The sequence below is a fragment of the Saccopteryx bilineata genome, chromosome X (genome assembly GCF_036850765.1).
Source record: "Saccopteryx bilineata isolate mSacBil1 chromosome X, mSacBil1_pri_phased_curated, whole genome shotgun sequence".
In the NCBI taxonomy this organism is placed as follows: domain Eukaryota; kingdom Metazoa; phylum Chordata; class Mammalia; order Chiroptera; family Emballonuridae; genus Saccopteryx; species Saccopteryx bilineata.
This window is the reverse complement of record NC_089502.1, coordinates 65274099-65293156: the sequence shown is the minus strand read 5'-3', so window position 1 is coordinate 65293156 and position 19058 is coordinate 65274099. Positions and strand designations below refer to the sequence as shown.

The window sequence follows — 19058 nt, the reverse complement described above, 5'->3', positions numbered from 1 at the left end:
ATAAAAAACCTGACTATTCAGGCAAGACATAGTTAAGTGACCCTTGTGCAAGTGAGATCAGTTTACCTGCTTCTTGGAAGAAATACCCTAGGCTCGTCCACAGTGTCGTAGATGGGGCTGACGGTCCTGGGCACCTTCAGCCTTCAGTGGCAAACCCCAGCTTTCTGGGCAAGGTTAGGTCATAGATGGCTGGAGCAGGGCTGGAAGAGACTGAACCCTCCCTTAGAGGAGAGAGGGGGAAGCCCACCTTCCAGTGTCCCTGTTTCCTCACAGCAGAGGCGTGTAAGCCTGGAAGGCTTTAGTTCAATGACCTTCCTTTCCACTATTGAAGCAGGACCCAGATGGCATCCTATGAGACCCCTGTGGGGTGTTGGAGCCTTTAAGGGTGTATCCTAAAAGCTGGTAGTTCCCCTGATCTCTATTGGGCTTTTTCTGCCTCTAGGTATCTTAAAAGCCATTCTCAGAAGATCTCGCTGAGGGGTTTGAGGATCCCCATCCGCCTATATAAATCTTTTCCATATATCTGGAGCTATTTTGAAAAAGACAAAACAGTGTTATTAGCTAGATCTAATAAAGAAGGTAGTAGTTTGCAGGCGAAAAAGATTTGGTGTCTCCTGTTTATCAGCATTCAAAAGAAATGTAATTTTTTTTTTTTAAGTAAAAAGCATGATATGGTAGACCCGTTGGAGTCATTGGCCTGGTGTGCAGGATTCCCGGGTTCGATTCCTGGCCAGAGCATACAGGAGAAGCGCCCATCTACCTCTCTACCCCTCCCTCTCTCCTTCCTCTTCGTCTCTCTCCTCCCGCCCGCAGCCAAGGCTCCACCGGAGCAAAGCCACCCCAGGCACTAAGGATGGCCCCATGGCCTCCGCCCCAGTTGCTAGAATGGCTCCGGTTGTAACAGAGCAACACCCCAGATGGGCAGAGCAGTCCCCCCTGGTAGGCATGCCAGGTGGATCCCAGTCAGGCGCATGCTGGAGTCTGTCTGACTGCCTCCCCATCTCCATCCTCAGAAAAATACAAAAAATAAATAAATAAAAGAAAAAAATACTACAAAAAAAAACTACAAAAAAAAAGGGGGGGGGGGAGGCATTCCCTTGTGCTAAAGCTCCAGGGAGCATGGAGTGAGCTTGAGTATGTCCTATGAAACATGGAGCTCTATGTTGCCATATAAGTCTTTGAAGAAGGAGGAACTGCTGAAATAGTTTATCAGCATTTGTCCCTAAGACAGCAGTCTTTATAGTGGAAACACCATACGTAAATATTTGCTGTCTGTCTATAGATTAAGGGGGGAATATGGCAAATGCTGAAAAGCCATGATCTTTGTGCCCCCTCCCCTCCCCCAACCCCTTCCCTCTCCTCCTCCCACCCTCTAACCCCAACACTGTTGTTCATGTCTCTGAGTCTCATCTTTATGTCCCACCTATGTATGGAATCATATAGTTCTTAGTTTTTTCTGATTTACTTCTTTCACTCAGTATAATGTTATCAAGGCCCATCCATGTTGTTGTAAAAGATCCTGTGTCATCGTTTCTTATGGCTGAGTAGTATTCCATAGTATATATATACCAAAGCTTTTTAATCCACTCGTCCTCTGATGGACACTTGGGCTGTTTCCAAATCTTTGCTATTGTGAGCAATGCTGCCATAAACATGGGGTGCATTTCTTCTTTTCAAACAGGGCTATGGTGTTCTTGGGGTATATTCCTAACAGTGGTATAGCTGGGTCAAAAGGCAGTTCGATTTTTAATTTCTTGAGGAATCTCCATACTGTTTTCCACAGTGGCTGCACCAGTCTGCATTCCCACCAGCAGTGCAGGAGGGTTCCCTTCTCTCCACATCCTAGCCAGCACTTATTCTGTGTTGTTTTATTGATGAGCGCCATTCTGACTGGTGTGAGATGGTATCTCATTGTGGTTTTAATTTGCATTTCTCTAGTCATTAGTGATGTTGAACATTTTTTCATATGCCTGTTGGCTATCTGTGTGTCCTCTTCGGAGAAGTGTCTATTCATTTCTTTTGCCCATTTTTGGATTGGATTGTTTGTCTTCCTGGTATTAAGTTTTACAAGTTCTTTATAAATTTTGGTTATTAACCCCTTATCAGACGCTATGTCAAATATATTCTCCCATTGTGTAGTTTGTCTTTTTATTCTGTTCTTATTGTCTTTAGCTGTGCAGAAGCTTTTTAGTTTGATAAAGTCCCATTTGTTTATTCTGTCTTTTATTTCACTTGCCTGTGGGGACAAATCAGCAAATATATTGCTGTGAGAAATGTCAGAGAGCTTACTGCCTATGTTTTCTTCTAAGATGCTTATGTTTCACGGCTTACATTCAAGTCTTTTATCCATTTTGAGTTTATTTTTGTGAGCGGTGTAAGTTGGTGGTCTAGTTTCATTTTTTGCAGGTAGCTGTCCAGTTTTCCCAACACGATTTGTTGAAGAGGCTGTATTTACTCCATTGTATGCTCTTACCTCCTTTGTCAAATATCAGTTGTCCATAAAGCTGTGGGTTTATTTCTGGGTTCTCTGTTCTGTTCAATTGATCTATGTGCCTGTTCTTATGCCAGTACCATGCTGTTTTGAGTACAGTGGCCTTATAATATAACTTGATATCTGGAAGTGTGATACCTCCCGCTTTTTTCTTCCTTTTCAAGATTGCTGAGGCTATTCGTGTTCTTTTTTGGTTCCATATAAATTTTTGGAATATGTGTTCTATGTCTTTGAAGTAAGTCATTGGTATTTTAATCGGTATTGCATTGAATTTATAAATTGCTTTGGGTAATATAGACATTTTAATGATGTTTATTCTTCCTAACCATGAGCACGGTATATGCCTCCACTTATTCATATCTTCCCTGATTTCTTTTATCAATGTTTTATAATTTTCCGAGTACAAGTCTTTAATCTCCTTGGTTAGATTTATTCCTAGGTACTTTATTTTTTTGGTTGCAATGGTAAAGGGGATTGATTCCTTGATTTCTCTTTCTGACAGTTCATTATTAGTGTATAAAAATGCCTCTGATTTCTGAGTATTGATTTTATATCCTGCCACCTTGCCAAATTCATTTATCAGGTCTAGTAGTGTTTTGACTGAGACTTTAGGGTTTTCTATATACAATATCATGTCATCTGCAAATAATGATAGTTTTACTTCTTCTTTTCCAACTTGGATGCCTTTTATTACTTTTTCTTGTCTGATTGCTGTTGCTGGGACTGTCAGAACTATGTTGAATAAGAGTGGTGAAAGGGGGCACCCCTGCCTTGTTCCTGATCTTAAGGGGATTGCTTTTAATTTTTTCCCATTGAGTATGATGTTGGCTGTGGGTTTGTCATAGATGGCCTTTATCATGTTGAGGTATGTTCCCTGTATTCCCACCTTGCTGAGAGTTTTGATCATGAATGGGTGCTGGAGTTTATCAAATTCTTTTTCTGCATCTATTGAAATTATCATGTGGTTTTTCTCCTTTCTTTTGTTTATGTGATGAATCACATTGATTGATTTGCGAATATTGTACCAGCCTTGCCTCCCAAGAATAAATCCTACTTGATCATGGTGTATGATTTTTTCCCATATATTGCTGGATCCGGTTTGCTAATATTTTGTTGAGGATTTTTGCATCTAAGTTCATCAGGGATATTGGCCTATAATTTTCTTTTTTTGTGTGTTGTCTTTGCCTGGTTTTGGAATCAGAATTATGCTCACCTCATAAGAGGAGTTTGGAAGTCTTCCTTCCTCTTGAATTTTTTGAAATAGCTTGAGAAGGATAGGAGTTAGTTCTTCTTTGAATATTTGGTAGAATTCACTTGTGAAGCCATCAGGCCCAGGACTTTTCTTTTTTGGGAGTTTTTTGATAACTGTTTCAACCTCATTTGTTGTAATTGGTCTGTTTAGGTTTTCTGATTCTTCCAGATTGATTTTTGGAAGATTATATGATTCAAGGAATTTGTCCATTTCATCTAGGTTGTCTAGTTTTTTGGCGTACAGTTCTTCATAGTATTTTCTTACAATATTTTGTATTTCTGTTGTGTCAGTTGTTATTTCTCCACTCTCGTTTCTAATTTTATTTATTTGAGTCCTCTCTCTTTTTTTCTTGGTGAGTCTCATTAAAGGTTCATCAATGTTGTTTACCTTTTCAAAGAACCAGCTCCTGGTTTCATTAATCCTCTGTATTGTTTCTTTAGCCTCTATGTCATTTATTTCTGTTCTGATCTTTATTATTTCCTTCCTTCTACTAGCTCTGGGCTTTACTTGCTCTTCTTTTTCTAGTTCTTTTAGATGCGGGGTTAAGTTTTTTATTTGAGCTTTTTCTAGCTTCTTGAGGTATGCCTGTAATGCTATAAACTTCCCTCTCAGGACTGCTTTTGCTGTGTCCCATAAATTTTGAGTTGATGTATGCTTATTATGGTTTGTTTCTAGGAATTTTTAAATTTCTTCTTTGATCTCAATGTTAACCCATTCATTGTTTAATAACGTGCTATTTAGTTTCCAAGTGTTTGAATGTTTTTCAATTTTTCTATTGTGGTTGATTTCTAGTTTAATGCTATTGTAATCAGAGAATGTGCTCGATATGATTTCAATCTTCTTAAATTTGTTGAGCCCGCTTTTGTGCCCTAACATGTGGTCTATTCTAGAGAATGTACCATGAGCGCTTGAAAAGAATGTATATTCTGCTGTTTTAGGGTGAAAGGTTCTGAAGATATCTATTAAATCGAGTTGATCTAATATGTCCTTTAAGTCTGCTGTTTCTTTGTTAATTTTCTTTCTTGAGGATCTATCTAATGATGTTAATGGGGTATTGAAATCCCCTACTATTATAGTATTGCTGTTGATCTCGCCCTTTAAGTTCATCAAAGTCTGCTTTATATATTTAGGTGCTCCTATATTAGGTGCATAGATATTTATAATAGTTATATCTTCCTTTTGGATTGCTCCCTTTATCATTATGTAGTGACCTTCTTTATCTCTAACTATGGTCTTTGTTTTAAAGTCCATTTTGTCTGATATAAGTATTGCTACCCCAGCTTTTTTTTCATTTCCATTTGCGTGAAATATTTTTTTCCATACTTTTATCTTCAGTCGTTGTGCATCTTTTGATTTAAGGTGTGTCTCTTGTAGACAGCATATGTATGGGTCCTGTTTTCTTATCCACGCAGCTACCCTATATCTCTTGATCGGATAATTTAATCCATTAACATTTAAGGTTATTACTGGTATGTAATTGTTTATTGCCATTTTTTTCTTTAAAACTGTATTTCTCTTTTGCTATATTCTTTTTTACCTTTGATCTGTTTACAACAGGTCCCTTAGCATTTCTTGCAGCCTTGGTTTGGTTGAAGTGAAATCCTTGAGGGTTTTTTTGTCTGTAAAGCTTTTTATTTCTCCTTCAATTTTAAATGATAGCCTTGCTGGATAAAGTAGTCTTGGTTGTAGGTTCTTGTCCTGCATTACTTTGAATATTTCTTGCCATTCCCTTCTGGCCTCAAGTGTTTCTGTTGAGAAGTTAGAAGTCATCCTTATGGGGGCTCCTTTGTAGGTGATAAGTCTTTTTTTCTCTAGCAGCTTTTAATATTTTCTCTTTATCATTTAGCTTTCGTATTTTAATTATGATGTGTCTTGGTGTTGGTTTCTTTGGGTTTCTCCTTAATGGAGTTCTCTGTGCTTCCTGAACATGTGAAATGTTTTCCTGCCTTAATTGGGGGAAGTTTTCCGCTATAATATGTTTGAACAAAGTTTCTATCCCTTGTTCTTTCTCTTCTTTTTCTGGAACCCCTATGATGCGGATGTTATTTCTCTTCATGTTGTCACAGAACTCTCTTAGAGTTTCCTCAGAGTTTTTGAGTCTCTTTTCTTTTTTCTGCTCTGCTTCCGTGCCTTTATTTATTGTGTCCTCTAACTCACTGATTCAGTTCTCTGCTTCATCCATCCTGCTTTTAATTCCTTCCATTGTATTCTTTATTTCAGATATTGTATTTGTCATTTCTGACTGATTCTTTTTTATTATTTCAATGTCCTTTTTTATATTTGTTATCTCTTTATTTAGGTTTTCGTAATGGCCATCTATGGTTGTTCTAATATCTTTGAGCATCCTAACAATCGTTATTTTAAACTCTGCATCTGGTAATTTGGTTATATCTGATTCACTTAGATCCTTTTCTGGGGATTTCTCTTGGTTTATTTGTGTTGTATTTCTCTGCCTCCGCATTTTCTCTTCACAGGAGTGGCTATGATCACGTGCTTGGGTGCACAAGGGTTGGTGGCCTTGGCCTTTGCCCCGCCCCCTTGTGTGACGTTATGCTCAGTCCTGAGGGCACTGGAGAGCACCTTTGCTCAGCTGCGGGTCTCTGCCTGTTTCCGAGCTTTCGCCCTGCCCTTGCAGGAGGATCCCACTCAAGGAAAAGCTGCTAGCCTTGGCTCTACCGCCGGGCAGGGCTGCGTGCCCAAGCTCAGCTCCGTAGCGGAACTCTGCCTCTTCTGGGCTTTTGGCCCCACCCCCGCGGGAGGAGCCGGTTACCAAGTCAGACCGCAAGCCTGGGTTGCACGGGCAGGGCAGGGCTGTGCTCCTCTGCCCTTGCTCTGGGGCTGGTCTCCACCCTTTTCGGGGTTCCCGCCCTTCTCCCGGAGGCTGGATTACAGGCTGCTGGCAGCTGAGCTTGACCGCTTTTGTGCTTTTACACGCCCCCTTCTCCCCAGCCGGGCAAGATTGAGCTCACACCTGAGCCCAGTGGTGGCCAGCTGGCTTCCGCCCCTGCCAGCAGAACCGCGCTTTTGTCTCCCGCTGCTGCCTGCTCTCCGGTGCGCCCTCAGCCGCGTGGGGGGGGGGCGTTGCAGCTCGGACCCTAAGACTCACTACTGTAGACCCGAAAGCTCCCTCCTTCTATGCGGCTCTGCTCTGAATGCCATGGGGGAGCTTGTTTGGCTGCTCTCCTGCTTCCCTTTGCTGGTATTGCTGTTTCCGGGGGAAATGTTCACTTCAGCTTTGGGGAGTGACTCGTCCCAGGGGTTAGGATGGCTATCTCCCAAAATGTTTCTCCCTATGCCTCCTAGATTACACTCTCTTCCTGTTACTCTGGTCCTCTCCTCTCTCCCCCCGTCCCCAGGAGCCCCAGGTGATTGTTTTTGAAAAACATGTTCTGCGTGGTCCCTTTAAGAAGGATCCTGGGTCTGAGAAATCAGACTCTCTCACAAACAGTATCCTGACTTGTTTCCAGCTAAATACTGTCCTTATGCCTATTCTGGGCTCTGGGGCTGCAGGCTGGGACTTTGTTCCTGGGGCTCAGGACCCTTTCCCCTCTGCTAAACTCACTTCCCGCCACGCAAGTCTCTCTCTGCTGCCGTTAGCTCCCAGGAGCTGGGCAGCCCTTTCCGCGTTTCCGCTTTTCCTACCAGTCTCGGTGTGGCTTCTTCAGTGTTCCTTGGTTGAAGAGTCCTCTTAGTTTAGTCCAAAGTTGGTTTTTCCAGATGATAGTTCATAAAATTAGTTTGTAATCCACTTTGGTTCTGGGAGGTAGATGCTGGTACGTCCGCCTACTCCAGCACTATCTTGTCTCCTAAGAAGAGTTTTATGGTGGCTGAACCTGTGGGAGGATAGAGAGAGCCCCTGATCAGTTAAAGGGCTGCAGAAACTCTTAAGAGGAGAGGCACAGTCCTCAATTACTCAGAAAGTCATGAGATGAATATTTTTAAAAAGGCAGAAATAAAATGACCCAAGCTAACTGGTTTTAAACCAAAGGAATTTACGTCACAATTACTTGAAGTTTTGCTTTTGTTTTTGTTTTCTAAAATCCCTTCTACCTAAGAATTATAAATCAAAATCCCCAGAGGTGAGACCTCAAATCAGGTGATTATAGGGAAAACTCCGGAGGGATTCTCAATGCCTATCCCTCTATTTAATGTCTGACATAAGCTCTGGGTAAATTAAAATTTTGAAGCCTTTTTTTGGCCCTGGCCGGTTGGCTCAGTGGTAGAGCATCGGCCCAGCATGTGGAAGTCCTGGGTTTTATTCCCAGCCTGGGCATACAGGAGAAGCACCCATCTGCTTTTCCAGCCTTCCCCCTCTCCTTCCTCTCAATCTCTCTGTTCCCCTCCCATAGCCAGGGCTCCATTGGAGCAAAATTACCCCAGGCACTGAAGATGGCTCCATGGCCTCCGCCTCATACGCTAGAATGGCTCCTGTTGCAACTGAGCAATGTCCCAGATGGGCAGAGTATCGCCCCCTGGTGAGCATGTGTAAAGCCAGTAACCAGGGCCAGGGCCACCATCACAGCAACCCGGCTCACGCAGGTTCGCATTGGATTCGGACAGTCGGTAAAGAAACAACGGAGCCACAAACTGGTGGGCCATCGTCTTTAATCCTAGCTTGCACCCGGTGGGCAAGTAAAAACATACACTGGGCTCCAAAACCCACTCACATTCAGTGCTCACAAAGCCACTGACTTATCCGAGTTTCCTAGAATCAAAGGTTTCTAGCTCATCAGCCTTATTCTCCTCAGTTCCCCATCTCCTTCCTTATCCCAGATACAAACTCTACACAAACTGGCTTCTCACTCAGCACTCCGCCATCTTGGCTGCTTCTCCTGGCCACATGGCCTCTTTCTGCTCTCTGCTCTGCTCCCTCTGCTCTCATGCTAATCATCCCAGGAACCAAGAGCGCAAACTCTCCTTCTGCCCCCATTTTATATTGTAGCTTCACAACCTCTAATCCGATATACAAAATAGGGAAGTCTCTAATACAAAGTCACTTCTCTGAGGCATGATTGGATTGTAGCGCCCCACATCAAAAAGGGTAGGAAAGGCCTAATCCCAAAACCAAGCCCCAGGCTATAAGGATTCTGCCTACCTTTAGCCCACCCCCAACACACATCAACATCACCTGGTTAACGACCTCCTCGTGGGCAGCACCATTTTTAACAAAGTGAGCATAATATATTTTATCTGCCCAACAGCATGCCCGGTGGATCTCAGTCGGGCACATGTGGGAGTCTGTTTCTCTGATTCCCTGCTTCTCACTTCAGAAAAATACAAAAAAAAATTGAAGCCTTTTGTAAAGCCAGGAGCCGGGGCCAGGGCCACTATCACAGCAGCCTTCTGGCCTATGCAGGTTCGCATTGGATTTGTACAGTCGGTAAAGAAACAGCAGAGCCAAAAACTGATGGGCCATAGTCTTTAATTCTAGCTTGCACCCGGCGGGCAAGTAAAAATACACACTGGGCTCCAAAACCCAATCACATTCAGTGCTCTGACTTATCCGAGTTTCCTAGGATCAAAGATTTCTAGCTCACCAGACTTATTCACCTCAGTTCCCCATCTCCTTCCTTATCCCAAATACAAACTCTACACAAACTGGCATCTCACTCAGCACTCCACCATCTTGGCTGCTTCTCTTGGCCTCCTCCACATGGCCTTTCTCTGCTCTCCTCTGCTCTCTCTTCTAATGATAATCTCAGGAACCAAGAGCGCCAACTCCTGTTCTGCCCCCACTTTATATTGTAGCTTCACAACCTTTAATCCAATATACAAAATAGGGAAGTCTCTAATACAAAGTCACTTCTCTGAGGCATGATGGGATTGTACCGCCCCACATCAAAAAGGGTGGGAAAGGCTTAATCCCAAAACCAAGCCTCAGGCTACAATGATCCTTCCTGCCCCCAACGCACATTAATATCACCTGGGCAACGGCCTCCACGTGGGTAACGTCATCTTTAACAAAGTGAGCATAATACATTTTATCTGCCCAACACCTTTCAATAAATTTTGAGAGATAGCAATCTAAAAGTAAAGGAGCCTTTCATGGGTTAGCTGAATATTTGGCTAGACTTGGGACAAGAATATAAATTTAAAAAGTGGGTAGAAGTGTTGCAGAGCTTAGTTTATGGACATTGTTAAGCAAATTAGACACACCCAATCTTATATGAAATATTTGTCACATGCTTATTACAGTATGTCTGTCTGATGAAGAAAACTATTTCATAAACTTTTCACTTGCACTGAGCAAAGCCTGCCACAAGGTGGCAGTAAATGTACATTTGAGAAGAAAGCTGGAACACTTAACCCTTTTTGTATGCTATGGACCACTTCTCAAAAAAATGTTTTAAGTGCGTAAAATAAAATGCACAGTAATATATGAGCTTCCTTAAGTGTATGAAACAATAATATCTAACAGAAAATCTAATAAAAACCATAGTTTTGAAGTAGTGGTAAGTGTAAGAAGAAAATATGTGTGATTTCTATTAGTAACAAAATCTAAAGTACTGTTAACACTGTTGTGATTTATTTCCTACACTTGTTATTGAATGTCCATTTCTAGACAAGGTTAATGAAAATAAAGACAAGTTCCTCCACCTGAGTTCACAGATTACAGGAATTCTATCCTCAGATCCTCTAAATTGAAGCATCTGTATCCTATGAAAAACCATATTAGTCCCACGGGTAGTGGGTATTAATTAGTTACAGAGGGTCCACAGGTGATGACAGTCTTGACATATGACATTTCAAGTTTGTAACACTCGCATAAAAACTAAAAAAATTGAGATGTGTGTGTTTCCGCTTATACCATTAGCACTGTCCTTAGGGGCTACGTGGGTGAACTATTATGGTTACTCACAGTGGAAGAATATGTAGTAACCAGTGTATGAGCGAGGGAGTCGGTGTCCCCCAGTACGCTTACCCACACCATTTTGGACTGTTAAAAGTGTCAGTGTTCCATTTGTGTTAGGCTAAGGTATGTTTCGTCTTACATCAAAATTGAGGTTATGTCACTGTCTAGGAACAGAACTGTGTTGTAACCTGAGAACCCCCTTTATCTGGTTTGTAACATATTTGCTGAAGTTACGTATAGGAATTCCACACTTTATAAAATAAATGTTTCTGAAATGATAAATGTACAATCAAGCATTGTATATAAATCTATTTCTCCTCTTTGTTTTCATCATAAACTGGAAATGAAATTTCTCTCTGGAAAAAAGAAAGATGTGTTGACGACATGTAATAAAATCATTTTAAAATGAGTCAGATTTTGAAAAAATTTAAAGTAAAAACATTTCTAAAAGTATTTGTTTCTGATGTCAGTGTAAGTATAAAAACAGTTGTTTTGGCCCTGGCCGGTTGGCTCAGTGGTAGATCATCGGCCTAGCATGTGGGAGTCCCGAGTTCGATTCCCAGCCAGGGCACACAGGAGAGGCACCCATCTGCTTCTCCACCCTTCCCCCTCTTCTTCCTCCCTGTCTCTCTCTTCCCCTCCCACAGCCGAGGATCCATTAGAGCAAGGTTGGCCCAGGTGCTGAGGATGGCTCCATGGCCTCTGCCTCAGGCGCTAGAATGGCTCTAGTTGCCACAGAGCAATGCCCCAGATGGGCAGAGCATCGCCCCCTGGTGGGCGTGCCGGGTGGATCCCAGTCTGGCGCATGTGGGAGTCTGTCTGACTGCCTCCCCGTTTCCAACTTTAGAAAAATGCAAAAAAAAAAAAAAAAAAAAGTTGTTTTTTGCCTACTTTCCATATGCAAGATATTATATGCAGAACTTTGTGCACATTATTACACTGAATACTAAAAATAATTCTATGATATTGTTACTCCTCTAACCCTCATGTTACTGAAGAGCTAGAGGGGCAGGTAAACCTGAATTCATTCCTGGCTCTACACTGATCAGCTGATTGACATTGAGCAAGTTTCCTAACCTCTCTCAATTAAAATCTCCCTGTCTGTAAAACATGAATAATATAAATGTATCACCTATGTCTATGTTGCGGTGGTATTCTGAGATAATGCATGAAAATAACATAGCATCTTGCCTGGCACACAGTCAGCTTATCCAGATCATGATCCACGCACTCCAGACCTAGGACCCCGTTCTCCATCTCCACTGCGTGCAGTCCATCTGTAGCTCTTACTATGGCTGATGACTCCCTCCTTGAAACAGTCTCTTTACTTGGCCTTTGGGATGCAACTCTTGCTGTCCGTTCTCTTCGCTTACTGGCTGCTCCTTTCCCGGCTTCACTACATTCTCCTAATGCTCTGAAGTCCAAAAAATTGGAGTCTCTAGAGGGCGCACTCTGTAGACTCTTCTCCAAGGCTCTAGATCAGGAGTCGAGAACCTATGGCTCATGAGCCAGATGTGGCTCTTTGATGGCTGCATCTGGCTCTCAGACAAATCTTTAATAATAACATTAAAAATATAAAACATTCTCATGTATTACAATCCATTCATTTCCTACCGCTCATGTTCATGGTTGTGGGTGGCTGGAGCCAATCACAGCTGTCCTCCAGGACAACACCAAATTTTTATTGGGTAATGCGTAATGTACACGGGTCGTTGTATGGCTCTCATGGAATATTACATTTTAAAATATGTGGCGTTCATGGCTCTCAGCCAAAAAGTTTCCCGACCCCTGCTCTACGTCATCTCAGGTAGCCGCATCATTTTAAATGCAATACGTAGTCTAGGACTGAGAAGTTTATATACCAGCTCGGGCCTATCCTAAACTCCAGTTCCCATTGCTCGCTGCTTACCCAACCGCTGTACTCAGATGTCTACTTAGGAGTTTAAATGGAACATTCCCCAAATGCAACGCTTCGTTCGCTTTCCCCCACATCTTCCTCTGGCTCAGTAAATGGCAACTCCATTCTTGCTGTTTAGAGTCTCTCTCACACAAGTGTTCAGTCCATTTATGGGATGCTGTCCTTCCTACCTTTGAGTTGATCCATAATCCAGGCTCGTTTCCACACCCTTTGCATCCTAGCATTCCATTTTTTTCTGATTGTGTCACCCGTCAATTACTGCGACCACCATCACCACGTCTTGCCGCGCTGGCCATGTTGTGCTTCCTCAGACAGGTCTCAGTCCATTATACTCGCTCTTTTCTCCTCTGAGGCATTTCCCCGAGCTGTCTACAGGGCTCACATCCTCACCAGCTTCAACACACCCACACCTCGTTCAGCTACCACTTTTCGAGGAGGCTTTCCTGGCCACTCTATTAAAAATTGCAGATCACCCCAGCACTGCGTATGTTCCCTCTCTGTTTAAGTGTTCTGCAGAACACTGAACTCTATCCGATATATGGTTTCTTGTACTGAATTGATTGCCACTCTCACCCAACTTGGATGTTACATCCATGTCAGCAGCGATTTGTAACTTTTGTTTTCCACTGCTCTATTCCTAGTACCAACAATAAATTGGTTAAATGAATGACTAATTTTTTTTTCATTTTAATAATTTATCAGGTGCTACACAGTTTCCGCCTGACGCCGAGCTCATGGATCACGGGCAGTCCCACCCAGAAGATGCAGACATGTACAGCACCAGGAGCTGAAGCAGTCTATGCACAGACTCACAAGATCTATGAAGTTCCAAATAAGGAGGAAAAAAAATCATGTAATGGGTAATTGTGATGCATAGAGCATAACTTAAAGCAAATTTATCCCATACGACTTCTAATGTATAGTTCAGTGGTAGTCAACCTGGTCCCTACCGCCCACTAGTGGACGTTCCAGCTTTCATGGTGGGCGGTAACAGAGCAACCAAAGAATAAATAAAAAGATAGATTTAACTATACTAAGTTGTTTTGTAAAGATTTATTCTGCCAAACTTAGCGAAAATCCGACATAAAGTACTTGGTAAGTAATTATTATTATATGCTTTAACTTGCTGTAACTCTGCTTTATAAATTTCATAAAGTGAAGTTACTTCCCTACTTTATAAATCACCATTACTGTGGAACCGGTGGGCAAAAATTTTACTCCCAACACAGATACAAAAGTGGGCAGTGGGTATAAAAAGGTTGACTATCCCTGGTATAGTTTGACCAATCACGTAAGCAATTAGAACACAAACAAAGAATACAGTCCAAACAATATGAAATGATCAGTGAGGAGCTAAAGGTAGTGGTATTAGGGTGCATTCAATGACTTTTAAGGGTGTTGGTAAACAAAAAAGTAAATATGTGAGCACTTACGAGACTAAGATCTGAAAAATGTTTGTGCATATATAAATACTTCTACACACATATATTTGCTTTAGCTTTTCTAATTAACATCAACTAAATTAGAATGGTTTGTGGAAGGATATCTTCCCTATCCTTCTCTTTCATTTTTGAGAGCTGGAATAAAATATCCATATTTTATGACACTTGGGCTTGTCTTTGTCTCTGTTTTATTCATGTTGACTCCTCTTCAATGTCCAAAAGCACCTGTGACTATTGAAGAAAACCATGTGCTCCGTGGGACCTCCCGTGCTGCTTAGCAGACCTGCTGGTTCCTAGGTGGTTGTTATAACCCTTTATTCTCAGGTATCCTATATCTGCCAAAGATGCCGGTGCCTCTTCTCATGTAGAGAAAGAACATCAGTTAGTCATGACCATTCACGACTTCGTCCCAGCTGCCTTCAAGCCTTACTCATTCTCAGCCTCGCCACACCCCTTTTTTCTATAGCCAATGCTCTTATTTGGGTTCCAGATCGCATCCCTGCCCATCTTCTCCAACACCATATTATATCTTCAGTCTTGGCTTTCTGTCTTTTCACCCATCCCTCCCCCTTTCCCTCTAAATACCTTCTGATCTTTGTAATCTAAGAACAGCAGTAACAAAAACCCTTCCCCTACCCCTGCTTCTTCCTCTTGATCTACCTTTTCTTTCTCCATTCTATACTGGTCATATTTCATTGAAAAAGGAATTAATGGCACTTTCTTCTTCACTTTCAATTCCTAACTTGTGACACCCTGACCTTTGTACCTGCTTCACTTTTCTGTGATTAATCACTGTTGACCACTCCCTCCGTGAAACACACCCCTCTCTTTGCTCTCTGTTATTCCTGCTTCTCTTGTTATTCTTCATTCTTCTCCTGCTCAGATTCCCTTAAATGCCTAGGCTCCTGGGGTTATATGCCTAGTCTATTCATATGTGCTTTCATTTTCGTTCAACATACCTCACTGGCTTCAGGCACCATTTATATGTCTTTGTTATATGTCTAGCTCCAATATTTTTTCCAGAGAAATACATCTATCTCTATAATTATCAGCTGTATCTCTCTTATATCACATGTATATCTCCAATGCCAATATGCCTAAGACTAAATTGTTTCTACCTGTCTTCTTATTTCTGGTTCTCAAATCTAGTCTATCTTCTCTCTTTGCTCTCGTTGAAGTCTTCCTCATCACTTCTCTGAGTGGTTGCGTGGCCTTCTGGTTAACCCATCTGCCATCAGTCTTGCTATCTGTTACTTTAGAATGTGTTCTGTTTGCAAGTAACAGTGCACCAGTTAATAGTAGCTTAAAAAACAAGAGTCCGTTTGAAGTCTGGGATTAGGCAGGACAGGGTTGGTACAGTAACTTGTGGGTGCCATCAAGGACCTAGATATTTTTTCTTTCCACTCTGGTCTTCAGCATTTTGATTTGTCACATCATGTTCACAAAATGGCTACTGTACCTCTGGGAATGCATGCACATTCAAAGTAGGAAGAAGGGTTGGGATAACTGGTACCACATGTTTCTGACCCCCAGTGATCAGAAAAGTAGCCACTTTCTTAAAACCCTCCTGAGGAGTCTTCTGTCTATCTTTTTTTCCTTTTTTTTTTTTTTTTTTTTTTTTGGCGGAGACAGAGAAAGAGTCAGAGAGGGGGACAGATAGGGACAGACAACCAGAAAGGGAAAGAGATGAGAAGCATCAACACCTCATTGCAACTCCTTAGTTGCTCATTGATTGCTTTCTCATATGTGCCTGTCTGACCCAGGGGGGCTAAAGCAGAGCAAGTGACCCCTTGCTCAAGACAGCAGCCTTGGGCTCAAGCCAGCAACCATGGGGTCATGTCTATGATCCCACGCTCAAACCAGCAACCCCACACTCCAGCTGGTGAACCCGTGCTCAAGCTGGATGAGCCCAGGCTCAAGTCAGTGACCTCAGGGTTTTGAACCTGAGTTTTCCACATCCCAATCTGGTGCTCTATCCACTGAGCCACCGCCTGGCCAGGCTTCTGTCTGTTTCTTGATTAGAACTCGCCCAATAGCTGCAGCACAGGCAGCTCCAGCAACATTGGCAGAGCACACGTTTTTTTGTGATAAGGAAGGAAGAGGTCAGGGATTTGGAATTGCTATTGCATTTGAGCTAACATACAGTGGTGTCTGCTACCCTATTCTAACCCATCTGTCGTTTTATTGTAATATAGTTGTCCTTATAACTATTATGTCTTTCTGACATCTTCAGTGGCTCATCATTGCCTGCAGAATCAAATCAAGACTTTTTAGCATGCATACAAAGTCCTTCATAACACTAGCTCAACTTTAATCTCATCTTCCCTCTCTCTCCCCACCGCCTTACTGCCAAGGTATGTTATATTTTCTCTATAACTTACCACTTGCTCCTTGAACAAAGTTTTTTTCACAGATAAGGTTCCACTTGGTACCTACTTGTGGGAATGAATAAATCATCTTTGTGCAGCTTTTAATGCCCAGGACATACCCTGGTACATAGTAAGAACTCACATGTTCTACCGTGTTGGTTGCAACACAAAATGCAAAAATAATTATAATTCTTTCAAAGGGCTTATATTCTATTAGAAAGGATGGAAACTTACAAAACAGTGACATATGTAGCATCTGCTCTAAATGGATCCAAAGAGCTATAGCTGCTCAGAGATGGAATGTAGTTCTGGGATGACGTCAAAGAGACAGTGGTACTAAAGCTGCTCAAAGTAATTCACATACTAGTTTTTTTATAAGTGATCTCTTCAAAATATAGCTATAGTATTTTTAAATGACTTTTTGTACATGAGATCTGTTTATAAACAAACATCCATATTTCATCAAATCTAAGACACATTACTTAGCTCTAAGAAAAAAAGTGCTACCAGTTATTATCCTCACCCCAATTTCAGATATGTTAAGATGTGAAAAATGGCCTTGACTGGTTTGCTCAGTGGGCAGAGCATCGACCCGGCATGCAGATGTCCCAGGTTCAGTCGCCAGTCGGGGCACACAAGAGATGCGACCATCTGCTTCTTTTCCTCTCCCTCTCCCCCTTCTCTCACTCTTCCTCTCGCAGCTGGTCCAAGCATTAACCCCAGGTGCTGAGGATAGCTCAGTTGATTTGAGCATTGACCCCAGATGGGGGTTGCCTGGTGGATCCCAGTCGGGGCACATGCAGGAGTCTGCCTATTCCCCCTCCTGTCACTTGAAAAACATTTTAAAGATGTGAAAAATATAAGCATCTTAAATTTAGAGAGATACAGTAGGTAAAAAATAAATATCTAAAGCCAAGTATGAGTGATTTTTGAACTGTGTACTCCTTGTGGATATTAGCACATCCAGTATCCATTAGTATATTAGTTTGGATAACTGCGAGGTGGCTGTATGCGCAAAATCTGTTCCAGGGTAAAAGATTCATTCAAACCAGAGTTGAATCACTTGCTCTACTGTACTACACTCAAAGCCACACTGCTGCTGGACCTGGGTGATGTTGAAATACTGGAGGCTATGTTGGGACAAGGTGTGATGAGTCCTCTTTTGCTCTTCCCTTGAAGTGTACAGTAGTTTTTCTTTGTTAATCCTGAGAAGATACAGCCCTCCTGGAGGAAAGGTCTCAAATTCTTCCATGAGTGGGGCGGCGACAAAAGCCTGATCCCAACGGCAGCACAGAAGGGGATGAGTTTAAACCCCTTTTAAAGTCCAAAACGGATTTGAAAAGTCCAATGATTGGTTTTTCTATAGATACAATTTCACTGTTTTTTTTTCCATAAAATTTACGTAAAATTCTTACATGTATTTTCAAAATATAAAATGATGTTTGGATTACTATTCCCATATTCATATTGTGGACCTATTTTATGGGTACAACCGCCTTCTAATTTCCCTCTTGCTTATTCCTGCTTTATAATTAAAGAGCTGTGTCATGTGTTTGTGGTTTATATAGAAATCAATGTTTAATTAAATGTAACTCAAATATAACCTATATGAGTATCTGTTTTGAAAATTCAGTTTAATTGAAATACAAAATTTAAGTATATTTTGAGGTTATGTTCAGTTGATGAGGTCAATTATCTAATTGAGGCTCTGTTAAATAATATTTAATAAAGAAAAGATAACATAGAATACGGATACGGTTTAGCCTATTAAGCATTCCAGCTCCAGAAGGTGAAGGGATTAAGAGAAAAAATCAATACAGACAGCAGTGTGGTGATTACCGGAGGGAAAGGCGGTGGGGGAGGTAGAAGAGGCTGTACAGTGGCAAAAACTGTGGCAGAAGGAGATTTGACTCTGGGTGGTGAGCACACAATACAATGTGCAGATGATGTGTTACAGACTGTACAGTTAAGACCTCTGTAATTTTCTTAACCAATGTCTCCCCAATAAATTCAATTAAAAAAAAAAGATATAATGTAAAATTGCAAAATGCAAGTTGAAAAAGTCCACTTTACATGTTATTTGCTTTATTTTGAAATAAATAAAATGTGAACCCTGTAGCTACTTGTTATGTATTCTTAATAGCCTATGTTGAAACTGAACTCATCAATGTCTAAAATTGGAGAAAGACTTCTTTTACCTGATGGTTTCTGTTGATTGCGTGCATCTCCAGTAAGGACGTAGAAAAGGGGATTGTGTCAAAATTCATCCCAGAATGAATATGAAATACTAATTCACATACAATATGTTAAAAAGTTTATGGTAAAGGCAAGGAAGGTAGTAGAGTAGGTAGCACGAGGAATTCAACTCTTTATCTGAACAATTGTTCTGATAAAAATCAATCTGAAGTGAATATTTTGGAGCTGTAGATTTTATTTGAACACTTGCAACTTAGATAACCTAGAAGAAATGAACAAAGTTCTCAACACATTATCTAACCTTATTTAAGAACAAATAAAATCTGAGCAGACCTATAACAAGGAAAAAATTTAATCAGTAATCATAAAGATCCCAAAAAAGAAAGGTCGGGGACAACCAAAATTCACTGGGGAATTCTAACAAATATTTAAAGGAGAATAACAATCTTCACAACCTTCCAAAATAATTGAAGAGGAGGGAATATTTCCTAACTCATTCTAAGAAGTCAGCATTTGTCTGATACCAAAGACAGATAA

At 41.4% G+C, this 19058-nt stretch overlaps 1 protein-coding gene across 1 annotated transcript in view; it reads left to right on the top strand.

Annotated features, from left to right (window-relative positions):
• APOOL (apolipoprotein O like) overlaps positions 1 to 18441 on the top strand; it is a 76398-nt gene extending 57957 nt beyond the window's left edge. The window contains exon 9 of the mRNA XM_066248978.1: positions 13217 to 18441. Coding sequence (XP_066105075.1) covers positions 13217 to 13305 — 89 coding nt within the window. The 3' untranslated portion in view covers positions 13306 to 18441. The remainder of the gene's footprint in view (positions 1 to 13216) is intronic.
• Positions 18442 to 19058: the final 617 nt, after the last annotated feature.